Below are 26218 nucleotides of genomic sequence, written 5' to 3' on the forward strand. Positions count from 1 at the left end.
GCCCACCTAATATGTGAATTACTGAAATAAAATTGGATTTCTATAGTCTCAACAGGAATGGTACCAACAATGTTCTTCACACTCAGGCTATTTTATTTCAAAATTAATCCTTATATTTCCTGAAAAAAAAAAAAAAACAACCCACAATTCTTGACTGAGAGAAAATATGATTAAAGGTAATGACTTGCCAAGCAGAGTTATGTGCCTGTGGCCAAAAATGGTCATTTAGAGGATAGAAAACAACCTCTGCTTTTGTATGTAGTAAATTTCCTCCAACAGATGAGAGAAAGGATGGAAAATGGGAAGACCAACACTGCATAGTTGAATAGCAAATTTTGAAAATATATTAAACTCTAAAATCATGTTTCTGGACTCTGAAGTTTCTAAGTTGTGTCCTTTCAATAACTTCAACAGTATAAAAGAGCAATTATTTAAGTATAATAATTAATAGTTCACAGAAAAATTACTACCAAAAAAAACCACAAAACACCACAAATAAGGCATGGTTAAGTGAAGTTAGTTTATTTTACCTGCAGCTCTTCCAATATAAAATGGATGTAAATGATGATACTGAGATATATTAGGAAGAATTAAGGATAGCTGTCAAGATGTCAAAACATCATGCCTTCCAATCCATCCTCCATGAACTTCTTATAAAGTGCCATAAATTTGGCTACAAATGCTTCCAAGTGATAAATGGCTTTGCTACCCAGCTGTAGACGATGTTCATAGTAAGCTGCCATCTGGGCCACTTCCCCTTTCAGCTGTCCATCACAATTATGTAAAAGTTCTGAGAGAAGGCCCTGAAAAAAAGATAACCCGTAATTTAAAAAGTAATCATTAAAAAAATAATAAGCTGAACAAGTTTTATTTCTCATTCAAAAAAGAAGCAAAACCTCAGTATGTTCTTTTTACTTGTGAAATCTCTTTTGTATGTTCTTTTATATGGTAGTTTTCATCCAAAAACAAAAAAATTGCATTCCTTTTCCATAATGTAAAATGTGGTAGCTATCAATCATATTCCAAATGCCAAATACTTAATGTATGAGGGTGCAAAGAGAGAAGTAAAAAGATGCTCACTGCAACGTTATTAGTTACAACAATAAAGTGTAGCCAACCTAAAGTTCCACCAATAGCATCATATCCAAAAAACTATGATATAGTCCCATAATGAAATTCCATTCATGCACTAGAAAGGATAAAATAAATCCATACTGTCATGAAATATCATCCATGCTACATTATTTAAAAAAAACAAACAAACCACAATGCACACACAGCCATACATATGGGCATATTTCTACGTGACTAGAATACAGGTCTGTTGGAAGTGTTCACCCTTGTAGAAATGGATGGGTAGAACTCACTCTCTTTTATATTTGGCATAATTAGAATTTTTTGTGAGTGTTGCCATATAACTTTAATATATACAAACAAAACCCTCTGCATTCCCTAACATCTAAATCAGTCAATACACATGGCTTAGACCTACCAGACCAAACCTAAAGCTGTGCCTTACAAAATCTTACAAAGTCTAGACTCTGCCTACTTCTTTAATGTCATTCCCTATGTGCACTAAACCTCACTCACTGTCTGAAATACAGCTGACCCTTAAACAACGTGGGGTTGAACTGTGAGGGTCCACTTGTAAGCACATTTTTTTCAGTAAGTCCAGTAGCATAAATGTATTTTCCTTATGATTTTAGTAAGTTTTTTCTCTAGCTTACTTTATTGTTAAGAATACAGTATATAACACATCTACATAATGTGTTAATCCAGTGTGTTATCAGTAAGGCCTCTGGACAGCAGTAGACTATTAGTAGTCAACTTTTGGGATAGTTAAAAGTAACACACAGATTTTCAACTATGCAGGAGGTCAGGGTCTTAACTACCACATCGTTCAAAGCTTCAAGGTTCAAAGGTTAACAGTACTTGTTCCCCAACTATTTACACGCTGCCTCTCTTTTAATCTTCCAAGTCTCAGTTTAAACACGCCTTCCTCACAGAAGCCACTGCTGACCTTCCACAGCCCACCTTCCATTATTACCATTTCACCTTCTTACTTCCTTTGTAGCACTTATAACATTCTGAAATCCTTTTGCTTCTTGTTTCCCATTTCACCCCACTAAAATGTTTTCTGAAGGCAGGGCCTCCCAGGTCTTCCTCAACACTCCCCTAATGGTATCTGGCACACACAGGAAAGGTTCAATAAATACCTGTTGAATTAATGAGCTGGAGAGAAAGAAATGACAATGTGTCTCAGTACTGCAAAAGTCCAAATTTCATGGTTATAAATGGTTCAGGAACTGAAATCGGATTACCTTCATTATAATTTCAGGAGGAATACAATGAGTTAAAAGCTCATAAAGTCTTCCACGGACTTCAAGGAGCCTATATAAAACAAGATAATTAATACTTTGTAATGAAAATAAGACACAATTTTTTCAAGAACATACTGTGCTGTTTTAGTTTATAAATTAATTCCCATACATTTTGTTAAATGGCTTATCATACTTAAGATACACATTTAAGCTTTTCCTAATTTCAGTTCATGCTTCTAAAAGAAAATGTTCAGAACTCATTTAAAGTCAGACATTTATATTCAGTTATTAATTACATCAAAATACCATGAAAGTGCCAGATAAAAATTAAGACTTCAGGAAGAGTGAGGGTTGACATTATTCACACTGCATTTCAACCTACTTTCATGACATATCAAGTGAATATGTTTATTTTTCCTCCAGATAGATACCTCGGACATCTAGAAAATGGTCGTGAAAAGATAAGACAATCACTAGTTAATTATACAAGTAAGAAGAGTATACAAGCATGATTCTATGTATCATTACATACTACCTCAACTGCAAAGTAAAAAAGCAGTATGGCAAGGAAACAAAGCGGTCCTGTCACAGAAAGGCAGTACAATAGGTCATAGGCAAGCACAGAATCAGATTGTCGAAGTGAATATGAATACTCCAACCTCTGAGCTCTTAATTTTCGGCCCTTCTCATAATAGTTCCAGGAAAGAAAGAATACATATGGCATTTTAAAATGGCAAGAAGAAAATGACAAGTAAAATTGTAAGTACGCACAAAACAACTATCTTTCTCCATATATATACTTAGTACCCTAAAGGGAAAACATGTTTTAAAGCTTTTAGTAAAATATTAGTAAGATTTAGGAAGATATTAGTAAATATCACAGATGTTCCATATTTAGATCAGAGAAGTGACTCATCAAAGATTTATTTTCTTTTGCAATACTAGAACACTTCCATTCAAAGCAAGTTTTCATCTTTTTTTTTTTTTTAATTTACAACCAAGTTAGTTACCATACAGTGTAATAATGATTTCAGGAATAGAATTTAGTGATTCATCACTTACCTATAACATCCAGTGCTCATCCCAAAAAGTGTCTTCCTTAATGCCTCTTGCCCATTTAGCCCATCCCCCCACCCAATACCCCAACAACTTTGTTCTCTGTATATGAGTCTCTGATGGTTTGTCTCCCTTGCTCTTTTTGTTATTTTTGCTTCCTTTCTGTTATGTTTACCTGTTTTGCATCTTCCACATGAGTTAGGTCATATATTAAGCTTAGCATAATACAAATGGCAAGATGTCATTCTTTTTGATCCCAAGTAATATTACATTATAGATATATACCACACTTCTTTATCCATTCATCAGTCAATAGACATATGGGCTTTTTCCATACTTTGGCTATTACCACCAGCACTGCTATAAACTTACAACCAGCACAGCACCACTGTATCCTTCGAGACAGTGCTCCTGTGTCCTTTGGAGAAAGACCTAGTAGTACAATTGCTGGGTCATAGGGTAGTTCTATTTTTAATTTTTTGTGGAACCTCCATACTGTTCCTTCAGAGTAACTGCACCGGTTTGCATTCCCACCAGCAGAGCAAAAGGATTCCTCTTTCTCCGCATCTTTGACAACTTCTGTTGTTGCCTGAGTTGTTAATTTTAGACATTCTAACAGGTATGAGGTGGTATCTCATTGTGTGGTTTTGATTTGTATTTCCCTGATGATGAGTGAGGTTGTGCATTTTTTCATGTTATGGGTCTGTTAGCCATCTGGATGTCTTCTGTGAAAAAGTGTCTATTCATGTCTTTTGCTCATTTCTTCACTGGATTATTTGTTTGGTGGGTGTTGATTTCGAGAAGTTCTTTACAGATTTTGGATACTAACCCTTTATCTGATATATCATTTGAAATATCTTCTCCCATTCCGTCAGTTGTCTTTTAGTTTTGCTAATTGTTTCCTTCACTGTGCAGAAGCTTTTTATCTTAATGAGGTCCCAATAGTTCATTTTTGCTTTTGCTTCCCTCGCCTTCAGAGACATGTCAAGTAAGAAGTTGCTGCAGCCGAGGTCAAAGAGGTTGTTGCCAGCTTTTTCCCCTAGGATTTTGAGGGTTTCCTGTCTTATGTTTAGGTATTTAATCCATTTTGAGTTTATTTCTGCGTATGGTGTAAGAAAGAGGTCCAGGTTCATTCTTCTGCATGTTGCTGTCCAGTTTTCCCAACACCATTTGCTGAAGAGATGTTTTTTTTTTCCACTGGATGTTCTTTCCTGCTTTGTCAAAGACGAGTTGGCCATACGTTTGTGTGTCCATTTCTGGGTTCTCTATTCTGTTCCATTGATCTATGTGTCTGTTTTGTGCCAGTACCATACTGTCTTGATGATTACAGCTCTGTAATACAGCTTAAAGTCCAGAATTGTGATGCCTCCAGCTTTGGCTTTCTTTTTCAGAATTGCTTTCACTATTTGGGGTCTTTTCCGGATCCATACAAATTTTACGATTGTTTGTTCTAGCTCCGTGAAGAATGCTGGTGTTATTCTGATAGGGATGCATTGAATATGTAGACTGCTTTGGGTAGTGTCGACATTTTAACAATATTTGCTCTTCTGATCCATGAGCGTGGAATGTTTTTCCATTTTTTTGTGTCTTCTTCAATTTCTTTCATAAGCTTTCTACAGTTTTCAGTGTATAGGTTTTTCACCTTTGGTTAGGTTTATTCCTGAATATTTTACGGTTTTTGGTGCAATTGTAAATGGGATCGTTTCCTTGATTTCTCTTTCTGCAGCTTCATTACTGGTGTATAGAAATGAAACTGATTCCTGTACGTTGACTTTATATCCTGACTCTTTGCTGAATTCATGTTTCAGTTCTAGCAACTTTTTGGTGGAGTCTTTTGGGTTTTCCAAATAGATTATCATGTCATCTGTGAAAAGTGAAAAGTTTGACTTCCTCCTTGCCATTTTGGGTGCCTTTTATTTCTTTGTATTGTCTAATTGCTGAGGCTAGGACTTCCAACGCTACTCTGAATAAGAGTGGTGACAGTGGACATCCTTGTCACATTCCTGACCTTAGAGGGTACACTCTCAGTTTTTCCCCATAGAGAATATTAGCAGTGGGTCTTTTTGTACATGGCTTTTAGAATCTTGACATATGATCCTTCTATCCCTACTTTCTTGAGGCTTTTTATTAAGGAAGGAAGCTGTATTTTGTCAAATGTTTTCTCTGCATTTGAGAGGATCATGTGGTTCTTATCCTTTTATTAATGTGATGTATCACATTGATTTGCAGATATTGAACCAGCCCTGTATCCCTGAAAGAAATTCCACTTGATCATGAAGAATTCTTTTAATATATTAGTGGATCCAGTTTGCTAGTATCTTGTTGAGAATTTTTGTACCCATGTTCATCAGGGAAATTGGTCTATAGTTCTCCTTTTTAGTGGGGTCTTTGTCTGGTTTTGGAATCAAAGTAATGCTGGCCTCATAGAATGAGTTTATAAGTTATCCTTCCATTTCTATTTTTTGGAACAGCTTCAAAAGAACAGGTGTTAACACTTCTTTAAACGTTTGGTAGAATTACCCTGGAAAGCCATCCAGCCCTGGACTTTTGTTTGTTGGGAGATTTTTTTGATTACTGATTCAATTTCTTCCAGATTTGTCCATTTCTTCCAGATTGCCCTACTGGCATATAATTACTCACAATATTCTCTAATTATTATTTGTATTTCTGCAATGTTGGCTGTGATTTTTCCTCTTTCATTCGTGATTTTTATTTGGGTCCTTTCCTTTTTCTTTTTGATCAAACTAGCTAGGGATTTATCAATTTTCTTAATTATTTCAAAGAACCAGCTCCTGCTTTCATTGATCTGTTCTGCTTTTTTGATTTCAACAGCACTGAGTTCAGCTCTAATGATTACTTCCTGTCTTCTGCTGGTTTGGGACTTATTTGCTGTTCCTTTTCCAGCTGTTTTAGGTATAAGGTTAGGTTGTGTACTTGAGACCTTTCTTCCTTCTTTAGGAAGACCCGAATTGCTATATACTTCCCCCTTATGACTGCCTTGGCTGCATCCCAGAGGTTTTAGGCTGTCATGTTTTCATTTTCACTGGTGTCCGTGTATTTTTTAATTTCCTCTTTAATTTCTTGGTTAACCCATTTAGTCATTAATAGGGTGTTCTTTAATCTCTAAGTATTCATGATCTTTCCAAATTTTTTCTTGTGGTTGATTTCAAGTTTCACAGCATTGTGGTCTGAAACTATGCAAGGTATACTCATGATCTTTTTGTATTTGTTGAGGGATGATTTGTGACCCAGTATGTGATCTATTCTGAGAATGTTCCATGGGCACTAGAGAAAATGTGTATTCTGCTGTTTTAGGATGAAATGATCTGAATACACCTGTGAAGTCCATCTAGTCCAGTGTTTCACTCAAAGCCATTGTTTCTTTGATTTTCTGCTTAGATGAAATGTCCATCGCTGTAAGAAGGGTATGGAAGTCCCGTATTATAATGGTTATTATCATCAATGAGTTTATGTTTTGATTAATTGATTTATATATTTGGGTGCTTCCACGTTGGGGGCATAAAGATCTACAATTGTTAGATGTCTTTGGTGGACAGACCCCTTAATTATGATATAATGCCCTTCTGAATAATAATGCCCTCTTGTTACTGTCTTTATTTTAAAACCTAGTTTACTTGATATAACTATGGCTACATCAGCCTTCTTTTAGCCACAAATAGCATGACAGACAGTTCTCCAACCCCTTACTTTCAATCTGTAGATGTCTTAGGTCTAAAATGGGTCTCTTATAAGCAGCATATAGATGAGTCTTGTTTTCTTATCCATTCTGATACCCTACGTCTTCTCATTGGAGCATTTAGTCCGCTGACATTTAAAGTGAGTACTGAAAGATATTAATTTAGTGCTGTTGTATTGCCTGTAGAGTTGGGTGTTTCTAGTGATGTTCTCTGGTCCTTTCTAGTCTTTGTTGCTTTTGGTCTTTTTTGTCTTGTTTCATCTTTTCTCCACTCAGAGTCCCCCCTTAAAATTTCTTGCAAGGCTGGTTTAGTGGCCACGAACTCCTTTGGTTTCTGTTTGTCTGGGAAACTATCTCTCCTTTTAATTTGAATGACAGCCTTGCTGGTTAAAGAATTATTGGCTGCATATTTTTCCAGTTCAGCACACTGAATATATCCTGCCACTGCTTTCTGGCCCACCAAGTTACTGTGGATAAATCTGCTGTGAACCCGATCTGTCTTCCTTTATAGGTTAAGGACTCTTTTTTCCCTTGCTGCTTTCATAATTCTTTCCTTGTCTGAGTATTTTGTGAATTTGACTATGAAATGCCTTGGTGATGGTCGGTTTTTGTTCAATCTAATAGGAGTTCTCTGTGCTTCTTAGATTTGGATGTGTCTTTCCCCAGATTAGGAAAGTTTTCTACTATAATTTGCTCACATTAAACTTCTGCCCCTTTTTCTCTCTCTTCATCATCTAAGACTACTAAGATTTGGACATTATCTCTTTTTTAATAAGTCACTGAGTTCTCTAAGTCTTATATTGTTTCCTGGAGAACTGAAACTATGAAGCACTCTATAGTCCATACACTAAGCAGGTAGACAGACCTGTGTTGGACTTTTAGGGGATGTGCCTGGAGGGCACAGCTGGGCAGGGCTTGGTGAAAAGGCTCTGTTCTCCACTAGGTGGTGCTGCTTAGCTTACTGAGCTGGATCAGTGTGATCTGCGCGCACCGTTATGCATGTATGCGGGAGAGGTGGAAATGGCTTCACCCAGCTTTCTAGTCTGACAAAGGAACTTTGTGCTCTCACCAACCCACAATCAAGCACCTCTCCTTTCTCTTCGGCTTCCATCCACTCCCCACCTCCACCTTGTCCATGTCCAACCTATCAGCCTACCAGGCAGCATCTCCCTCCAGAGTTTTATCTCAGATGGGGTTGTGTTTCAAAACCCCACACTTCATAGACCCCTGCAGCTTAGACCCCTGCTGTCTCTCTGGGGGAGGCGCTCGCTGAGCAATGGCTGGGTGGTGAATTACCCCCAGAAAATGTTTGTGCAATCGCACAGTGGTAGAAGTTCAGAGATTATGGCAAATCCCAACACAGAGCCAGTGCCTGGTTTCAACACGCTCAGGTGTCTTTGTCTCAATGGCAGCAAATGTGGCTGCTCTCAGGGGTCCGCTGGGACCACTGCCTGTGGAGAGGCCATACGGCCTCTACCAAATGTTTTCCAGGAAGGGGAACTGCTTCTCCCTGTGTGGCACATGGACCCGTCAGACCCCGCTGCCTGCTCCTGCAGATTTCCCCTTTTTCCTCTCCAGAGCACCACCAGGCATTGAGCTCCAGAATTTCCAACTCTGTGCTCCACAGAGCACAGAGGATTTATAGAATCCTAATGGTATTGAGACCCTCTCCTTCCTTTCTGTCACTGGTTTTAGGGACCAGATTTCTTATTCAGTCACTTATTAGTGTTTTCACTCTTTCTCTCTCTCCAGCTACTTTCAGGAGAGTGCTTTTCCTGCACTCTCCACCCCTCTTTCCTCTCTCCACAAAAACAGCTCCCTATCCTCTGTGGCTATTCTCTCCCCCAGTTCACTTCTCCACACAGTGTACCTGCCGAGTTCTATGACTCAAGTTATGCATATTGTTGTGTTAATCCTCAGATCAACTTCCTAGGTATGCAAAATAGTTTGGTGCTGATATAGCTGCATTTCAGAGATAAGACAAACAGAACTTCCATGGTGCTTCGCCATCTTGCCTCATCCCCTCATCAAAGATTTCTTAAAAGTAGAAGTTCAGACTCTTCTCCAGAGAGCCCAAGTGTATGAAGTTGTATCACAATAAAATAAAGTGGGAAAAACCCAGCATCTTTTGAACATCTGCTATGTGCAAGACACTGTAACAAATTATTTTACCTAAGTCCTCACACTAGCTCTGAGTGGGGGCATTATCTCCATTTTTTTAGATGAGAAAAAAAAAAAGGCTGATAGTTTAAGTAACCTCACAAAGTTGACTATAGAAGAACCATGAATTAAGAACAGATCTGCCTTACTCTCAAATCCATACCCTTCCAATGTTTGCCAAAGTATTTAACTCTTTCCTCTGTATGAGACTGACTGCAGTATGCTATTTATACCTCACAACACCATTCTTTTACCTAAAAGAGAGGTTAGGCTTTCATTTAAACTCATGTCACTGAGGCAGAATTTTAATTCAAGTCTGATTCCAAAGGCCTTGATCCTTCTTGGACATGATAGTATTATCTTAAAAAAAAAAAAAAAAAAAAAAAAAAAAAGCAGGGGTGCCTGGGTGGCTCAGTCGGTTAAGCATCCAACTTCTTGGTTTCTAGTTTAGGTTCAGGTCATGATCTCACAGTTCATGGGTTCAAGCCCCACATCAGGCTCTGCACTGACAGTGTGGAGCCTGCTTGGGATTCTCTCTCTCTGCCTTCTCTCTCTCTCAAAAATAAATAAGTAAACATGAAAAAAAAAAAAAAAAAAGTAACCCTGATTATTAAAGAGTTTAGAAACAGATACAAATGACAGATGGTATTAAACCATTTTAGGGAATCTATACACCCAACCTGACATCAACAGTTGCATGCTCTATCAACAGAGTCAGCCAGGTACCCCAAAATTATTCTAATAATTATGCATATCATTTATTTCTAAAAAGTTAATTCAGGATGTTTTCCTCTATAACTGTTCTATGCTGTGTGTATTGTGTGCATGTTACATGCATCTTGTCTTAGTCTGAGTTCATTTCTAATATAACTTAGTTTCTTAAAAATGAATATATTCTACAATTTCTTTGTGTCATTATTTCTTGGGGATTGCAAGTGCTAAAGAGTACAAATTCTTCTGTCAGAGAAACATGGTATTATTGAACTGTCTCTGATTCTTAACTGAATGTCTGCAAGTAAGCAATAATCTCCCAAAACAGTCTTCTTACCTATAAAATAAAGATAATAATAATACTTTTCCACGTAGGACTGCTCTATGAATTAAATGAGATGTCACAGTGTAAGAACATTAATAATTGCTCACTGAAATTAGCTGCTATCAAATTAGAAAACTATGACTCTTCTAAAATAAATCAAGTAAGAATCAAGCCTGTAAATATCACAGCAAGTCTAATGGGTCAAAAATAAGAAACAATTATTTGGTACTGTGTGGGCCAATAATCAGAATGATACCAGCCCTCCTAGTATTTCTGGTCAACCTGAAAGCTTTGAAATTCAAATTTCTTTTTTGTAGCACAATGAAATCAATTCCTACAACTGTTAGTCTAATCAGGAAATAACAACACCTCTTTTTAAAAAAGTGTATTTGTGAGCTGCCCAAACTTGTTTGGAAAATTGAAAGAGATAGCAGCTGCTAGAAGAATTAAGCAAAGCAATGATCAACTAAAGTCTTAAGAACAAACTAGTAATTATCAAATACTACAACATCTGTACCTAGCTCTCCTAAAATTAGGAAAGTTCTACAACTGCTACTACGAAGTTTTCGTCTTTAAAATCAGAAAAGAAAGTCATCTTCAATGCAGAAATATTTTACAAAAGTAAAAGTCTCCTAAAACATGTTTTGCATTTTATCTCTTTTAAGGCTGAGATTACTTCACTGCTTAGCAACATTTTACAAAATGGAATGCACACTTTTTCCTAAAGTAAAGTTTTCTCTTCTGAAGAGACTATTTACAATGTTTGGCACTTCTTAAAAACTATTAAATTCTTCCATTAAAATAAATGAATTATAGGAATTCAAAGCAAACCCTGATGAAATACTAAGAACCCATTATGTATGACTATCCACGAATCTACATGGTGGCCAAAGAGTACATGCTATAATCCTTTTGAAGAATCTTTACAAAAATTAGAATTCATCAGATATATCACCCAAGAGGAGAAACAAGGTATATTTTTCTCATGATTATTTTCACATGAACCAACGAAGCTTAAACTTTAGCAGATGAACACAGTCCAGTGTGTTTCTTAAAGCAATCAACACCCTCTCTTAAGTCCAGAGATGGTTTCTCAGGTCTGACAGGCATTAAGAATAGGAGACTACATGTCAACGAGCCTTAAAAACCGCTGGGCCTTAAAACTGCCACTCCTGATTTGGAGAAAAGTAGATGGCCCTTCTCAAAGTTGTCATAAATCAAACAATTAATGGCTGACATATTTTCAGTATGAGCCACTACTGAATAATAGACCCACAGAAGTAAACGAAAAGAACTGTTCAACAAATATGTTATAAAACACTTCCTAAACACTGGTGGCATATACACAATATTGTTAACAGAGCTTATCATCATACTTGAGCACAGAGTTCATGTATGTTCTCAAACCATTATCACACAATCTTTTTTGCTCTTCATAGCAAAGGCACAAGTATTTCCGGCAGAGTAATAACAACAATATCTTCATTATAAAAATGAAAAAGTTAAAACTCGTTAAAATGAAGTTACCTGCTCAAGAGCATAAAAATCAGTAGAGGTATGATTCATAGCCTGGTATCTTTCTAAGATATGATGCATCAATTACAATTATAATATTATTCTTTTCAATATTAGAAAATTAAGCACATTGAGTTATAAATTAAGTCATCTGAGATTCTGAAAGGAAAACTAAAACTTCCAAGATTTGTTTTAATTTATATGTAAGTTCCATATGCAAATGTCAATAGCTTAATAAAAGCCACGTTACTACATACCACCTATTCTGAACCACTAAACTTATAAAATTAAAATCCTATCTTTTCTTTGAAAGTTTAGTATTCATATTCAAGATTTAACTATAATTCTAAATGGCACTGGTGGTAGTATAAAACAGCTAATCCAAAACTCAGACTATCTGTTCTATTTCTATGATCAAACTTTTATGGTCATTTTTGAGACTACTTACCTTTGTGGAGTCTGCTGACTGACAATAGCATTAGCAGTCTCCCTCAGATACACCTCCCAATCTGTTTCAGGGATTTCTTGATCTGCAGTAAAAGGATATCTACATGATAAAAAGAGAACACAATAAATTATATGGAAGCTGGTGCCCCAAAATGTTTCTTGTGGTAACTGCCCCTTTCACTCACTGTTGCACTCTGCAGGCTTCACACATAAGTAGGGCTTTTCGAAGATTCCTGCAGGACTTCTCTGCAAGTCTATGAGCCAGTTGTGAAGGAAGATTCAGACCTTCCTTCTTACACACAGTAGATAACACGTGACAAATCTACAAAAAAGACAATTAACAAAAACGGGCAATCTATCAGCACACTGAAGCAATTTCTGTTGATAACACCTTTATAGACCCTTGTTATTTATTTTTGTCTCTCCCAACCCTAACCCACAGGCTCCTTTAGCAGAAAGCCAGGGGTCAATCAAGTTGTCAGGAAGAGGCAGCAACTGGTCCTGCCAACTACAGAAAGAGCTGGTTTGAGCTCCAAGTCCTGCCAGCCATCTTGGGGGGCTGGGTGTGTGTGTGGGGGGGTGCTGTGAAAAAACACACAAGGCCTCAGGTCTTTGACAAGGACACCGATCAGAGGGCTGCCAAGTAGAGTCTCATAGGCTGAATTCTGCGTGACTCGGGGGGTTAATACTTGCATACCCTAAGAAGTGAATAGTGCCCACAGGAGTGGTGTAACCTTGTGGTCCCTTTTAACTATATTACTCTCAAAATTTTTATAAGTCAAACTTCTAATAAAGTTACTTCACCACTTTGCAACTAACACAAGGTGACATATTATCCCTACTTTGCATAAAATCACCCCAAATCTATTAACAGCAGGAAAGCTGCTTATTGTGAGAAATTTGCATTTTTACTTTATAAGTGTTAAGAAAAGAAATCTATCTCAAGTCTCCTCCAAAGCCAATTAAATCACCTTGAGGTAGAATAACTAAATAACTAGCCCTTAACTAGTTTAGTGAAATTCATACCTACTTAAGGTAAAAAATGACTTAAAAGGAAGAACTTCTTAAATATTGATGGCATATATGCAATATTATTCTTAATAAGAGTTTATAATCATATCTTCTATGTATTGGTGATATCTGGTATTTACTACCATACATACTCATTTATATATCTACTATAGGTTAGTATCCAGGCCATAGCTGTTCCTGAATCACTAATACATTTCACTATGTTTTTACAAAACAAACACGACAAAGATATACACACAATACTCAGAGAATCTGAAATGAATGACTTCTGAAAAGTTTCACTTGACTTACATCTTCAATGCTGGGAGCAGGCACACGAACCGCCAGGCACCTACTACGAATAGGTGGTATCACTTTAGATGTAGAATTGCAACACAAGATCAATCTGCAAGTGGACATATACTTTTCCATGGTTCTACGCAAAGCATGTTGAGCGTCTTTGGTGAGTTTGTCAACCTCCGTCAGTAATACCACTAGTCAAGGAGAAAGAAAACAAATTTTAACTTGAGAATCTATCTCCTTCTCTTCCTTCTCATTATTTGGAGTGAAATTCTAAATAAAAAATCTGATATAATACTCTTCCCTTTGGCAAGGACATATAAAAGTCTCAGGTATGGTGAGAATAATTTATTTTATTTATTTATTTTTAAGTTTATTTTGAGAGAGAGAGAGGCAGACTTCATAAACGCAGAAGAAGGGCATAGAGAGAGGGAGAGACTCCCAAGAAGGCTCTGCACTGACGCAGGGCTCAATCCCACAAACTGTGAGATCATGACCTGAGCTGAAATCAAGAATCAGGCGCTAACAGCATGGAATCTACTTGGAATCCTCTCTCCCTCTCCCTCTGCTCCTCCCTTGCTTGTGCTCACTCTCTCTCAAAATAAAAAAATAAACATTTAAAGAAAAGATGTTAAAAGAAAATTCCAATCACACTTAAGAAACACTAGGCTAAAATGAAGTTAAAGATGTTACTTTTTTGTAGAATTCACTGCAGTCTTTATTATATTTATATGAACCAAAACTCACCAAGACAGAGAGGTACTAGGCTGTACTTCCCCAAAATATTTTATCTCAGAAGCACATTTCTGGGGAACACTTTAAATCTTATCATGCCTAAGAATATACTTTGGAAAATAGTGATGCAAGAAACAGAGCCAAAAAGAATAAAGACAGCTGGTCACATGTACTGTGAGATTCCACCGAGCCATAATAAAGGATTGACTTTAGTGTTTCAGGAATACTATGTAGCTAGAACTGAATGCAACTATTTATTGTATTTTTCATCATGTTCAGTTATTTCTAGAAGATGGCAGTGGTAGCAGTGTAGATTTGAATCTCTCCCACAAAAGTAGAAAGATTCCAAGACCAAAGACTCACGGACAACATTTATATCAAAACAAAGTGATAGGTTTTACCTAAGAACTCCCTAATATGAGCAAATGAGAACAAGCAACTATGTGTGGGAGGGTGGCAAGAATGTACCATGTTTCTGACAGCCTTTGGTACAGAACCCAAATCCAGGTACCTGTAAGAACACACTGTGAAGTATAATGGGATAATTTGAGAACAGCACCCACAGGGTTCAATTTATGGGTTAAAGCAAAGGAACCTGGATGCAACAAGGTTTGACAAGAACAGAACACTGAAAACAAAATGAAGCTCCCTTCCAAGACAATCCTTCACAGTGAGGAGAAATTCTAGAGATAGAATCCAAATGGAGTAGGACAGGAAAAATAGAAACAAGGAGACTGATCCCAAAATCTAACAAATAGCACCTAACATAAAGTACTACAGACCAAATGATACAAAAATAAGTCCTTGGTAGGCAGAAAACAGCAGCATATTTTAAAAATTAACACATCATGACCAAGTGAGGTTTACTCTAGAAATAGAGAGCAATTTCACTAGAAGAGCCAATAATATAATCTACTTGACCAACAGAGCTAAAAAGAAAAATCTTAATACCACATTCATGGATGCAGAAACAGCATTTGAAAAAATTTAATACACATTCACATTAGGAACACTCAATAAAATACAAACTGATGCTTACTTTCTTATTTCTTACTATGATCAAATAGATACAGGGACGCCTGAGTGGCTCAGTCGGTTAAGTGTCCAATTCTTGATTTCGGCTCAAGTCATGATCTCATGGTTCGTGAGTTAGAGCCCTACGTTGGGCTCTGTGCTTACAGTGCGGAGCCGGCTTGGGATCCTTCCTCTTCTCTCTCTGCCCCTCCTCCACTCGAGTATGCGTGTGCACATGCATGAGTGTGCTCTCTCCCTTTCTCTCCCTCTCAAAAATAAATAAATAAGCTTAAAAAAAAAATAGATACACCTCAGGCCAAAATCCAGCAACTAAATGGGGAAACCCTAAGGCTCTCCCTCCAAAGTCATGACAAAGATGTCCACTATCTTTCGTACTATTAAACACTATACTGGAGGTATTGGTAAACATAATTAGATAGGAAAGAATGTTGAAAGCCATACAAATTGGAAAGGGAAAAAATTATCTCTATTCAGAGATGATATAAATATATATCTGAAAACTCAAAAGAAACCATGGAAAGGCTATTACAAACAATACAACAATGAATATAGTAAAACATAAAATTAAGATATAAACATCATAGCTATCACATATAACAAAAGTTAGAAAACGTAAGACTCCATTTACAGTAGCAAAAAATAGATAAATGTAAATTTATTCTGAAATACAGTGAACTAAGGAAGATAAAAACCAGCTGAAATATGCATAGGCAATTCACAAAACAGTAAAATGAGCAACAAACAAAAGAAAAAAATTATCACACTAACTTAAAGAAAAAACAAACACAATGTATTTTCTCCATTCAAATTGATAAAGGTTAAAAATAATTGACCACAATGGTGATAAATGTCAAGGAATAATGGCACTCCCAAACACTTCAGATGGTAGTATAAATCGACCTTTTGAATGAAGAATTTAGCAAAATGTATCAAAGGCATTAAATTCTGGCATATTTATTATCACAAAATCTTCTATGAGAACATACACATACATGTGCATACAGGTAATACCAGAAGGTAATGACAAAAATGTTAACAGTAATTGTCTCTGGATGGCAAAATTATACCTGATTTTGTTTAATATTTGATAATAAACATGTAATTTTGGTCCTAGGAACAGTTATGCTTTTTTTTTAAATGTTTATTTTTGAGAAAGAGAAAGACAGAGGGGGCAGGGGAGGGGCAAAGAGAGAAGGAGACACAGAATCTGAAGCAGGCTCCAGGCTCTGAACTGTCAGCACAGAGCCCGACGCGGGGCTCAAACTCATGAACCGCGAGATCATGACCTGAGCCAAAGTCAGACGCTTAACCAATTGAGCCACCCAGGTGCCCCAGAATAGTTCTGCTTAAATCATGTTATTTCTTATTTTAAATAAAGTGTTTTCATGGCTCATCTAGTTCTAAAATAACAAATGAGTGGCATAAATTGTCCTCTTTCCACCAAAATTCAATTCCATTAGGCTACAACCTCCCATGAGCAGAGAGATCATGCCTGTCTTAACTTTTATGTCCAAAACTAAGAGAGCATTAATGCTCAGTATAGAACAAGTTAATAAATATTCGCTACATAGATGGAATTTATGTTTCCCCACTACATTTTCCCTTATACTCACTATGTACCAGGTCAGTGTTCACCTTAAAAGAAGTATGTTTATCACATACCTTTAAAATCTCTTTGAGAGTTTGTTTCAAGTTGTTGTGATTGTGCCACTGTTTTCAACATCTCTTGAATTACTACCCGGTCACTATTTCCAGCATCACTATATAATACAAAAATAATGGTAAATACAGACTTAGGTATTTAGAAAGTATTATCCCTTTAATCTGTTATTACAAGAAAAACATTGAAGATTTTAAGTGGTTAAAATATTAATCAAAATTATTCACACCTAATTACTTTCACAAAACTGTCAAAGTGAAATAGTTCAGGGTCATTAAAATAACAATATTCCAATATTCAATTACAATATGATAGATAACACTGAAAACAGTAAACATGTTCTTATATTAAGTCTACTGTTACTTAAAAAAAAGAGCAACAACTGGGGCACCTAGGTGGCTCAGTGGGTTGTGTGTCCAACTTCAGCTCAGGTCATGATCTCACGGTTCACAAGTTCAAGCCCTGTGCTGACAGCTCAGAACCTAGAGCCTGCTGCAGATTGTCTTTCCCTCTCTCCCTCCCTCTCTCTCTCTCTCTCTCTCTCTCTCTCTCTGTCCCTCCGCCACTCATGCTCTGTCTCCCTCTCAAAAATAAACATTAAAAAACAAAAAGCAATAACTACTACCTAAGTTTATCAGATACTTTAATACTTCTGTACCAACTATAGTTAGTATCTAGTTACAGCTAATTTCTCAATCATCTGTAGTCACTCAAAATGTAAAAATAACTCAAACAAAAATGTAACCTCCATGCCTCTTCTCCACCCAAATAGTAAAGGTCTGAGAGAGAACAAGCTTAGACAAGTCTGCTCCCAGCACTAGCATGGAGCTGATTCAGGGTCTTGGCAAGATGATGAGATAAGCAAATGGAATTTAAGATAGTCAGAACTCTGTAAGCTACTGACTTATGATAAGCATTATCTGTCATTTACACCTACATTATTGTTTTAGCACCTAAGTCCTACACCTCACAAACCAACATAAAGTCACCTAGTTAATTTAGGCTGTCAATTTCAAACACGTGAAAAACAATCAGCTCAATCTCTAATGGACTACTCTTGCCACAGAAGAACTCAAGATGAGAAACAGGGCAAAAAATCAGCTTTAGTTTATTTTCCCAAACAGCCATCAAATCTTTCTTAATTCACTAATATTGTATCAATATGCCTCAAGTGTCTCTTATGATCATTTCCTAGTCAAGAATCAAAAACATTTCCCTCTGTCTATGAAATTACCATTTTTCCCTACTTTTCTAATCAGACCCTTTCTCACCAGTCATATTTCTGTTAATTTTCTTGGACACATCTAAGGAAAGTAATAATGCCTAAGCTGTTTTGAAAACTACATATAATTATCCATGTAAAGTAACAGTGCCTGTTACTGAATACATATTAGCTTATAACTATATTCCTCCTGCTCCATTCAATCTTGATATAGATGCTCATCCTCATCTCTGTGCCACTGCCCAAAAAGGTTGCCTTTGCCTGAAGATGTCCTTGATTTTCTTCTCCTTCAAGAACATACCAGGCCCCAGACAAAACTGAAGCTTTACTCAACTTTGCTCCCAAGACAATCACTTCTACACTATTAAGCACTACAACGCTGCCATGGCATGACTTTTCAATGTGTCTCCCAACAGGAGCCTAATCTTTGATTAAGTCATGATAAATAATATAGACATTGGTTGGTGGACTATTATAACATACTTTAATCAAGAAACTGAAACAAAGGAGAGGCAAAAAAAAAAAAAAAAAAAAAAAGATTTGGTAATCCAAAATATATCCTGAAATATTCACTCCAGACATTACAAACTTTTTAGCCATACTTTATCTTGCTATCAGTTCTGCTTGAGCCAACAGAACAAAAACTTAATGACTATGAAATGTACTTTGTATAAAACACTGAGTTCTATAGAGCAAGAAAACTTAATTATTAAACTTATTTGACTCAGAAGTCAGAGAAAAGGGGAAATGGAAAGGTTCTAGTCTCCCTATTTCACAGTGGGCATCTTTACTTTTACCTATTGCACATATGGTGTTTCCACACATGATTCTATTTCAAGAATGGGTTTAACTCTTAAAAAAAAAAAAAAAAAAGACTTGTTTCTATATAGTAGAAACCTACCTGGGATTAACTTCAAGGTGATAATTGCTTGCAATAGTGCTAATTTCAATTTTCTTTTTAGATGGAGTCTGTGGACAAAGAAAATAAATGTTCTGAATGTGTAATTACTGGCTATTTCTCCTCTTTTCTCTGTTTCACTGTTTTCAAAACAATTTATTCTTAATAAAAAAAAACTTCAGATAACCACCAAGAATATTTTAACTTCATTAACCCCATTTTTTTCTCTATGTGCAGATGAAAGTATTTCTATATAAATTGGGTCATATCACACATCCTGTTTTCTACTTTTCCCTCTATCTCCAGAAATCTACAAACCATCTCATTATGAATGATCATCCCTGTAAACAGTCTACATATGTCCTTGCATAGACTTTTCCATAACACACAAAAATAAACACATAGGTATGTATCTATTTATATATATATATTTAATATATTTCTATAGTGTTTCTTGTAAAAAAGTTATAAAAAAAAGAGTCAATCATACCCATTTCTCTGTGTTTTACTTTTCCTAGTTAACAACGCCATCTACACAATTCCCCTAAGATACTGGTGTAGGTTAGTTGCATATGACCTATAACGTGGATGTCCCAAAGCCAATCATACTTACGGGCATTTTGCTTCTTGCTTTTTGACATCCCAAACTATCCCACAATTATCATCCTTCTCCATACATCTATCATGTACTGACTTCATGTCTATGCAATAGATTCCCAATAAAGGATTTGCTGGATTGAAGGGGACATATTTTCTAAATTTTTATGTGTATGTATGTATGTATGTATGTATGTATATATATACGTATAATCAGCCTATCTCCCCCAAAAAATCTAACAATTCAGTTTTCCACTAGCAACAAATACTCTTGCCCAACATTCCCTTCTGGATATATCATGCCTTTAAGTTCTGCCAATTTGATAACAGACTCACTGCTTCTCTTTATCAAAAATGACAAACATCTTTACACACATTTATTGGTCATTTATATTTCTCTCTTATGACTCTTTTATTCAGTTTTTTACCAAGTTGTCTTTCATTGTCAATTTGTAAAATCTCTTATCTAACACATTCCTTTCAATTATTTTTTGACAATCATTTGTTTTTCTACTGATTCTATGTACATTATATTCTATAATAGGAACATGAATTTCATATACATCCAAGTACATATTTCTTTTTTTCTATCACTTCCTTATTTTTTTAAAAACTTTTTTTTTTAACGTCTATTTTTGAGAGAAAGAGACAGAGTGCAAGCAGGGGAGGGTCAGACAGAGGAGACACAGAATCCGAAGTAGGCTCCAGGTTCCGAGCTGTCAGCATGGAGCCCATTACAGCTCGAAGTCACAAACTGTAGGATCATCACCCAAACCAAAGTCACTTAACCAACTGAGCCATCCAGGTGCCCCTGCCCCTTCCATGTTTTCTATTAAAAGGTATTCTCGACCTACAGGCTGCTCATATAGTCTAAGAAATTTAGTGCTTCATTTTAACATTTAAGTTTTTAATTCGTCTGGAACTCATCTCTGTAAATTATGAATCATAGGGATTCAACTTTATTTTCTTCAGAGTAGGTAACTAGTTATGCTAGCACATCTTGCTAACTCAGGTTTTTAATACTGATTTGAAATAGATTTTCCATCGTATTTCTGGGCTCTCTAATAAGTTCCACTGATCAAATTCTCTATTCCCATGCCAATATACTATTGTTTTGGTTAAAAAAGCCTTACAATATGATTTAATATCTCATAACACAAGTCCCACTTCACAAATCTTTTTTGTATGGTCTCAGAAAGGTATTCTTTCATATGTACTTTCAGATCATTTCATGCAATTAAAAAAACAAGTTGGATTTTAATTCTAATTTCACTGAAATTTATACTGTAACTTGGGGAAAACAGATATTTTAAAATATTAAGCCTCCTACCGGAGAACTTGCTGGATCTTTCCATTTGATCAGCTTTTTTTTCCCTTTTATAAGGTATTACCGTTTTTTTCCTACAGATCCCACACCTTTCTTGTTAAATTTGTCCCTGAATATTTTATGAGTTCCCACCAGGATGTACCACAAGCCACCTTAAACTCAATGTGTCTAACACAAGCTCATCAATATTAGCTCAAAATCGATTTATCTTCCTATTCTATTAATAGCACTACTTACCATCCATCCAGTCACTCGGCATTCATTTTTTCAGTGCCTAATATGTACAAGATGCTACACCACGGGCTATGAAGGATATAAAAATGAGTAGGACATGTTCCCTGCATAACCAAAACAAATACAATCTTCTCAAAAAAAAAAAAAAAAAATGTATGATAAACTATAATGAAGGCAAAACAAAGTAAGTACTAAAAAGTATAAGCTATGGGTTAAAAAAGGAAAAACTAGGGGTGCGTGGGTGGCTCAGTCAGTTAAGCATCAGACTCTTGATTTCGGCTCAGGTCATGATCTCATGATTCATGGCTTCAAGCCCCGTACTGGGATCTGCGCTGACAGTGCAGAGCCTGCTTGGAATTCTCTCTCTCTGCCACTCCCCTGATTGCGCTTTCTTTCTCTCTCAAAATAAACAAATAAGCTTAAAAAAAAAAAAAAACTTAAACAACAACAAAAAAAAGGAAAAACTAATTCTAATGGGGTTGGAGAGGGGCACACCAAGAGAAGGTAATTTCAACTAAATCCCAACCACTGTCTATAAGAAGAGTATGAAAATGCACTGCATGGTACAGGCTGGAAAGCTCAGCCAAGATAAATCATAGGAATTCTCTGAACATCCCAGAGCTTCATGCTTCCTTGTCTAATCAGTCAGCTGTCTAATCTTTACTAAGTTGCCTAATTCCACATTTAAAATTTTTCTCAAAATCATTGTTTTTCCAAATCCATTATTGCTCTCAGAATAATGAACTGTAGAGACTTGAGTTCCAGCTTCAGCTGAGGTACTGATTTGCTAGATAATCTAAAATAAATTCCACTGCCTACATTTTACCCCAAATCTCTGGTTGCTCATATTTCCTCTCTAACATAACTGACTTTGTTCTGGTTTTAACAGTTAGGTCTATAAATCAGTAGCTCTCAATCCTGTGCATCTGGGTTATCTGTGAAATTCTTACTTAAATCACACATTGGGCAGCAATGGACAGGGCCATGGGAATATATATGATAGGACTGGAAATCCCTCCTATAAATATTTGGAAGCCTCAAAGCAAATGCTTACCGTGATGGTCTGATGTTCAATTCTCAATTTTTCCACTCCAACACCATAAAGTTCACGTAGAATACACATAATCCTTGTCTTTTTTCCAGCACCTGATGGTCCATACACTAAGAGATGAGGAAAATCACCACATTGCACCTGGGGGGAGGAAAAAAAAGAGGCATTTTCCCTAGTCAAACAACTGCTCTAGAGAGAATTAAACTACTTTTTTAGGTATCAAATATTTTGTGTCTCCACTTATGAAACTTCAAAAATATGTATGTATGAGCCTATATAGAGACTTTTATATTTATTTATTTTTATTTATTTCCTTTTTTCTGAGAGAGAGACAGAGCACAAGTGGGGGAGGGTCAGAGAGAGAAGGAGACACAGAATCTGAAGCAGGCTCCAGGCTTTCAAAAACTCCTAGAAAACTTTTTAAAATAAAAAACTTATTACTGGACCCCATCCATGAGATTAAGATTCAGTAACTAAGAAATGATGCCTGACTTAGTTTGGGCTATAGTCTCTTTTTTAAGAATTGAATGTATGTGGTTTATTTGAAAAATAAAGGAAAACTTTGTAGGGGAATAAGGAAGCAAAGCAAGGAAAGGAAGGCAGCCAATGAATGCATTATCTGCTTAACCACTCTGGGCATCTGTGGTTTAATCCTGCTGGGGATACTCTTGAAGCCAGTGTAAAAAAAAAAAAACACCACAATAGGGGCGCCTGGGTGGCTCAGTCAGTTAAGCGTCTGACTCAGGTCATGATGTCACCGCTCATGGGTTTGAGCCCACATCAGGCTCTATGCTAACAGCTCAGAGCCTGGAGCCTGCTTAGGATTCTGTGTCTCCCTCTGTCTCAGCCCCTCCCTAGCTCTCTTTCTCTCAAAAATAAACAAACATTTAAAAAAAATTTTTTTTTAAGAAAAAACACAAACACAACGTTAACCCACCCAAGAGGTGGGGAAGCTGGAGTACAATACGCTCTCTCTCATCAATCCTTTGATCCAACTTGCTTGGGAAAGTGGTTCAGATTAAGGAAGAGCATCAATTACCAGGCCTTTCAAGTCTGCTTAGGAGTGTCAGCAAAAGAAAGCCTTCAAGAAGCACAGATCCTGGAAGGTGGAAGTCAATCTGTGCGCATTTATAAGTCAAGAGCAATGGGATGGAGTAGGCACTGACAGTGCTGTAACAGAGTACAAGACTGTGCTTTTAAAAAACTTCCCAGGTGACCCTGGTGATCAGTCACGTTTGGGAGTCAGTGCTATGAAGGCTAAAAAAACAAAAAACAAAAAACAAAAACAAAACAAAACACTGAGAACACAGGTCTTAACCTCAGGGGCATAAAATCTTGTGACAGAAGTTTTTAAGTAAGCATTATAGAAAAAAATGAAATAAGTATCTTAACAGAAAAGCTTATTGGGGTGAATTTTAATACTTTGGAAACTCATCTATGTCTGGCACTGAAAAAAAAAGTATCAAGGAAAGGAACTATTCACCTGAAACAGTGCCTGGAAAATAGCAGGTGCTTCACAAATACCTGTTGCCTTTGCTTTTTAAACTCCATCTACCCAAAAATTAAGGGTATGCTTTAAATGTTCCAGTTTTACTAAATTGTAGATTCAACAGTAAAACAGTTGAACAGTTTTTAAAAGCAAATCTATAGACATCTGAGAGCAGTATATTAAATTTTTGTTCAAAATATTTACTCCAAATTCTGTATAACAAAAAGACAGCCATAGAAAATAAAAGGTGTCGTTTGCCTAAGAAAATCAAAGTGAAAGCTATGGTGAGAAAATGCAATTTGTCTAGAAATGGAAGTATAGAGCTGTATACAGCTGTAATAGAGCTTAAACTACCATAATACCAATAATTTAAAAAAGGAAAAAAAAAACCTTCAATCTCACAACACTATCAACTTTTCAAATGACTCTGAATAAGGATAGAGTTCTTTTTTTTCCATTATTTCTCATTTTTTTAAGTACTTACCAAATAGTACCTGTAACAGAAAAAAGGTGGGTACTGAAGAACCTGAGAGCTGAGCAAAACACTTCCATTAGCATATGGTACTACTTGGTTCTAAAAAGGAGTGAATAAATAGCTTACACAGACACTAGATTTTTCTGAAGACCCTTCTCCCCTCTCCATTTCCTAAAATATTCAGTTTGCTTCTCAGAAAACATTGCCATTAGACACTTATACCAACTACAACACGAAAATACACATCAGGATGGAGAAAAGAAAAAAAAATCTTCTATTAGGAATTATACTCAAGGACGATCTAATACAACCTTTTAAAATTAGAAATGACCTCTGAAGTTAACAAATAAAACACCCTCCTTTTTATAAATAAGGGAAATGACACCAAGAAATTTTAAGTTACCCTGTTAAAAAGTAAAGTCAGATGATGTCACTTCTCTGCCCTAAACCTTCCATGGCTTCCAATCTCACCCTATAAGAATTTACTGGATCTGCACCGCCCCCGCCCCTCCCTCTGCCCACTATTATCCAGCTACACTGGCCTTCTTGAGGTTCCTAGAATAGGCCGGACACACTCCTGCCTCAAGGAATTTGCATTTGCTTTTTGCAAGTGCACTCTTCCCTCATGTTGCTCTATTTCAATGCTTTCTCGCTTCAGGGCCTACCACTCCTTAGGGGCTTGAAACTCCCGAGATGGGGGCCTACCCTCTCCCCGCTCTCCCTGCCCCTGTTACGCGGACTCACCAGGTTGCGCAGCTGGGCCGCCTGCTCCTTGTGATAGTCCAGCCGTCCCAAAGAGCAGGGACGGTACTTGTCCACCCAGAGGCTCATGCCAGCTCGAATTCCCGGGGTCGGCCGCTTGAAAATCCCGCGCGCGGGCGCTCTCTCGGTCCGCACGCAAAGAAAAGTTCTCCCGCGAACTCCAAATCTCGCGACGTCACTTCCGGTCCTGGTCGCTTACGCGACCAAAGAACTAAAGACTACGGAAGCTGGGTTGGGACAGTACTAGCCGCAGTGTTGGTGCCGTCTGGTCAATGATGTTCATTGTCTTATTAATCATTTTTTTGTGTGTTGTTCTTACCCTCTATGACAGTCCAAAAATTACCAAACAAAATTGGAAATTCGGCTCCGGGCTTCAAATACAGATACTCAGAGGAGCCATGTTCCCTGATTAATTTCGTTCGTTCGCTCGTCCACTCATTCGTTTTACAGAAACCTGAAGAATAAATACTGCGTTGGGCCCTGTTCCCGATACTAGAATATATTAAGACCTTGGTCAGTTCTCACTGGGTAGGCTCTCAATAAAGCTGTTTAAGACAAATTGCTAAAATTAAAATCTAATCTTCACTACCTTTCCTTACTTCAATTCCTCAAGAGTCTTACTGGGTTGAAAGCAAGAGAATCAAAAGGCCACAAGAAACTACAGAAGTGTGCCCTGTAGAAGAGACAATATGACATTAGTATGTTATTTTAAGCCCAGAATGTTTGTAGAACCTTCTGATTAAAATGAGAATAATGGGTGCCCAGGTGGCTCAGTAGGTTAAGCCAGTGGACTCCTCATCAGTCTGTGGGTTCCAGTCCCACGTGGGACTCTGTGCTGACAGCTCCAGAGCCTGAAGCCTGCTTCTGATTCTGTGTGTCCCTCTCTCTCTGCCCCTCCCCTGCTTGCACTCTCTCTCTCTCTTAAAAATAAACATTTAAAAAAAATTTTTTTTAATGAGAATAATGTGAAACCCTTGGGAAAATATTCTGCAGAGCAAGCCTATGTAAAACTTTCATTGTGCCTCTCAAACTGCACTCTCAAATGCACCCTTCTAGTTGTACATAAAATTCGTTGTTTAATTTATGCTTTTATTTTATATATTGTTATAAATATTTGCTGTCATTAGGTTGCAAGTTCTTACAAGACAGGTATTGATTTCCAAATATGTCTTATAACCTATCAGAGTACC

The 26218-nt window shown here is 36.8% G+C and overlaps 1 protein-coding gene across 2 annotated transcripts; it reads right to left on the reverse strand.

Annotated features, from left to right (window-relative positions):
* Positions 1-501: 501 nt before the first annotated feature.
* RFC3 (replication factor C subunit 3) lies at positions 502-25201 on the reverse strand. Of its 2 annotated transcripts, XM_058687736.1 has the most exons (10): positions 25011-25201; positions 22306-22443; positions 19097-19164; positions 16976-17073; positions 13556-13737; positions 12418-12554; positions 12234-12332; positions 2322-2391; positions 2217-2232; positions 649-803 (listed from the first exon to the last, which is right to left on the reverse strand). In XM_058687736.1, the coding sequence occupies exons 1-10, from the start codon at positions 25095-25097 to the stop codon at positions 778-780; spliced, it is 921 nt and encodes a 306-aa protein (XP_058543719.1). In that variant the 5' UTR covers positions 25098-25201; the 3' UTR covers positions 649-777. The 2 variants fall into 2 exon arrangements, with proteins under 2 accessions (XP_058543709.1, XP_058543719.1); XM_058687726.1 differs by lacking the exon at positions 2217-2232 and having other exon boundaries at positions 502-803; positions 25011-25200.
* Between the last annotated feature and the right edge of the window lie 1017 nt (positions 25202-26218).

The sequence above is a fragment of the Neofelis nebulosa genome, chromosome 1 (assembly GCF_028018385.1).
Source record: "Neofelis nebulosa isolate mNeoNeb1 chromosome 1, mNeoNeb1.pri, whole genome shotgun sequence".
Taxonomy (NCBI): domain Eukaryota; kingdom Metazoa; phylum Chordata; class Mammalia; order Carnivora; family Felidae; genus Neofelis; species Neofelis nebulosa.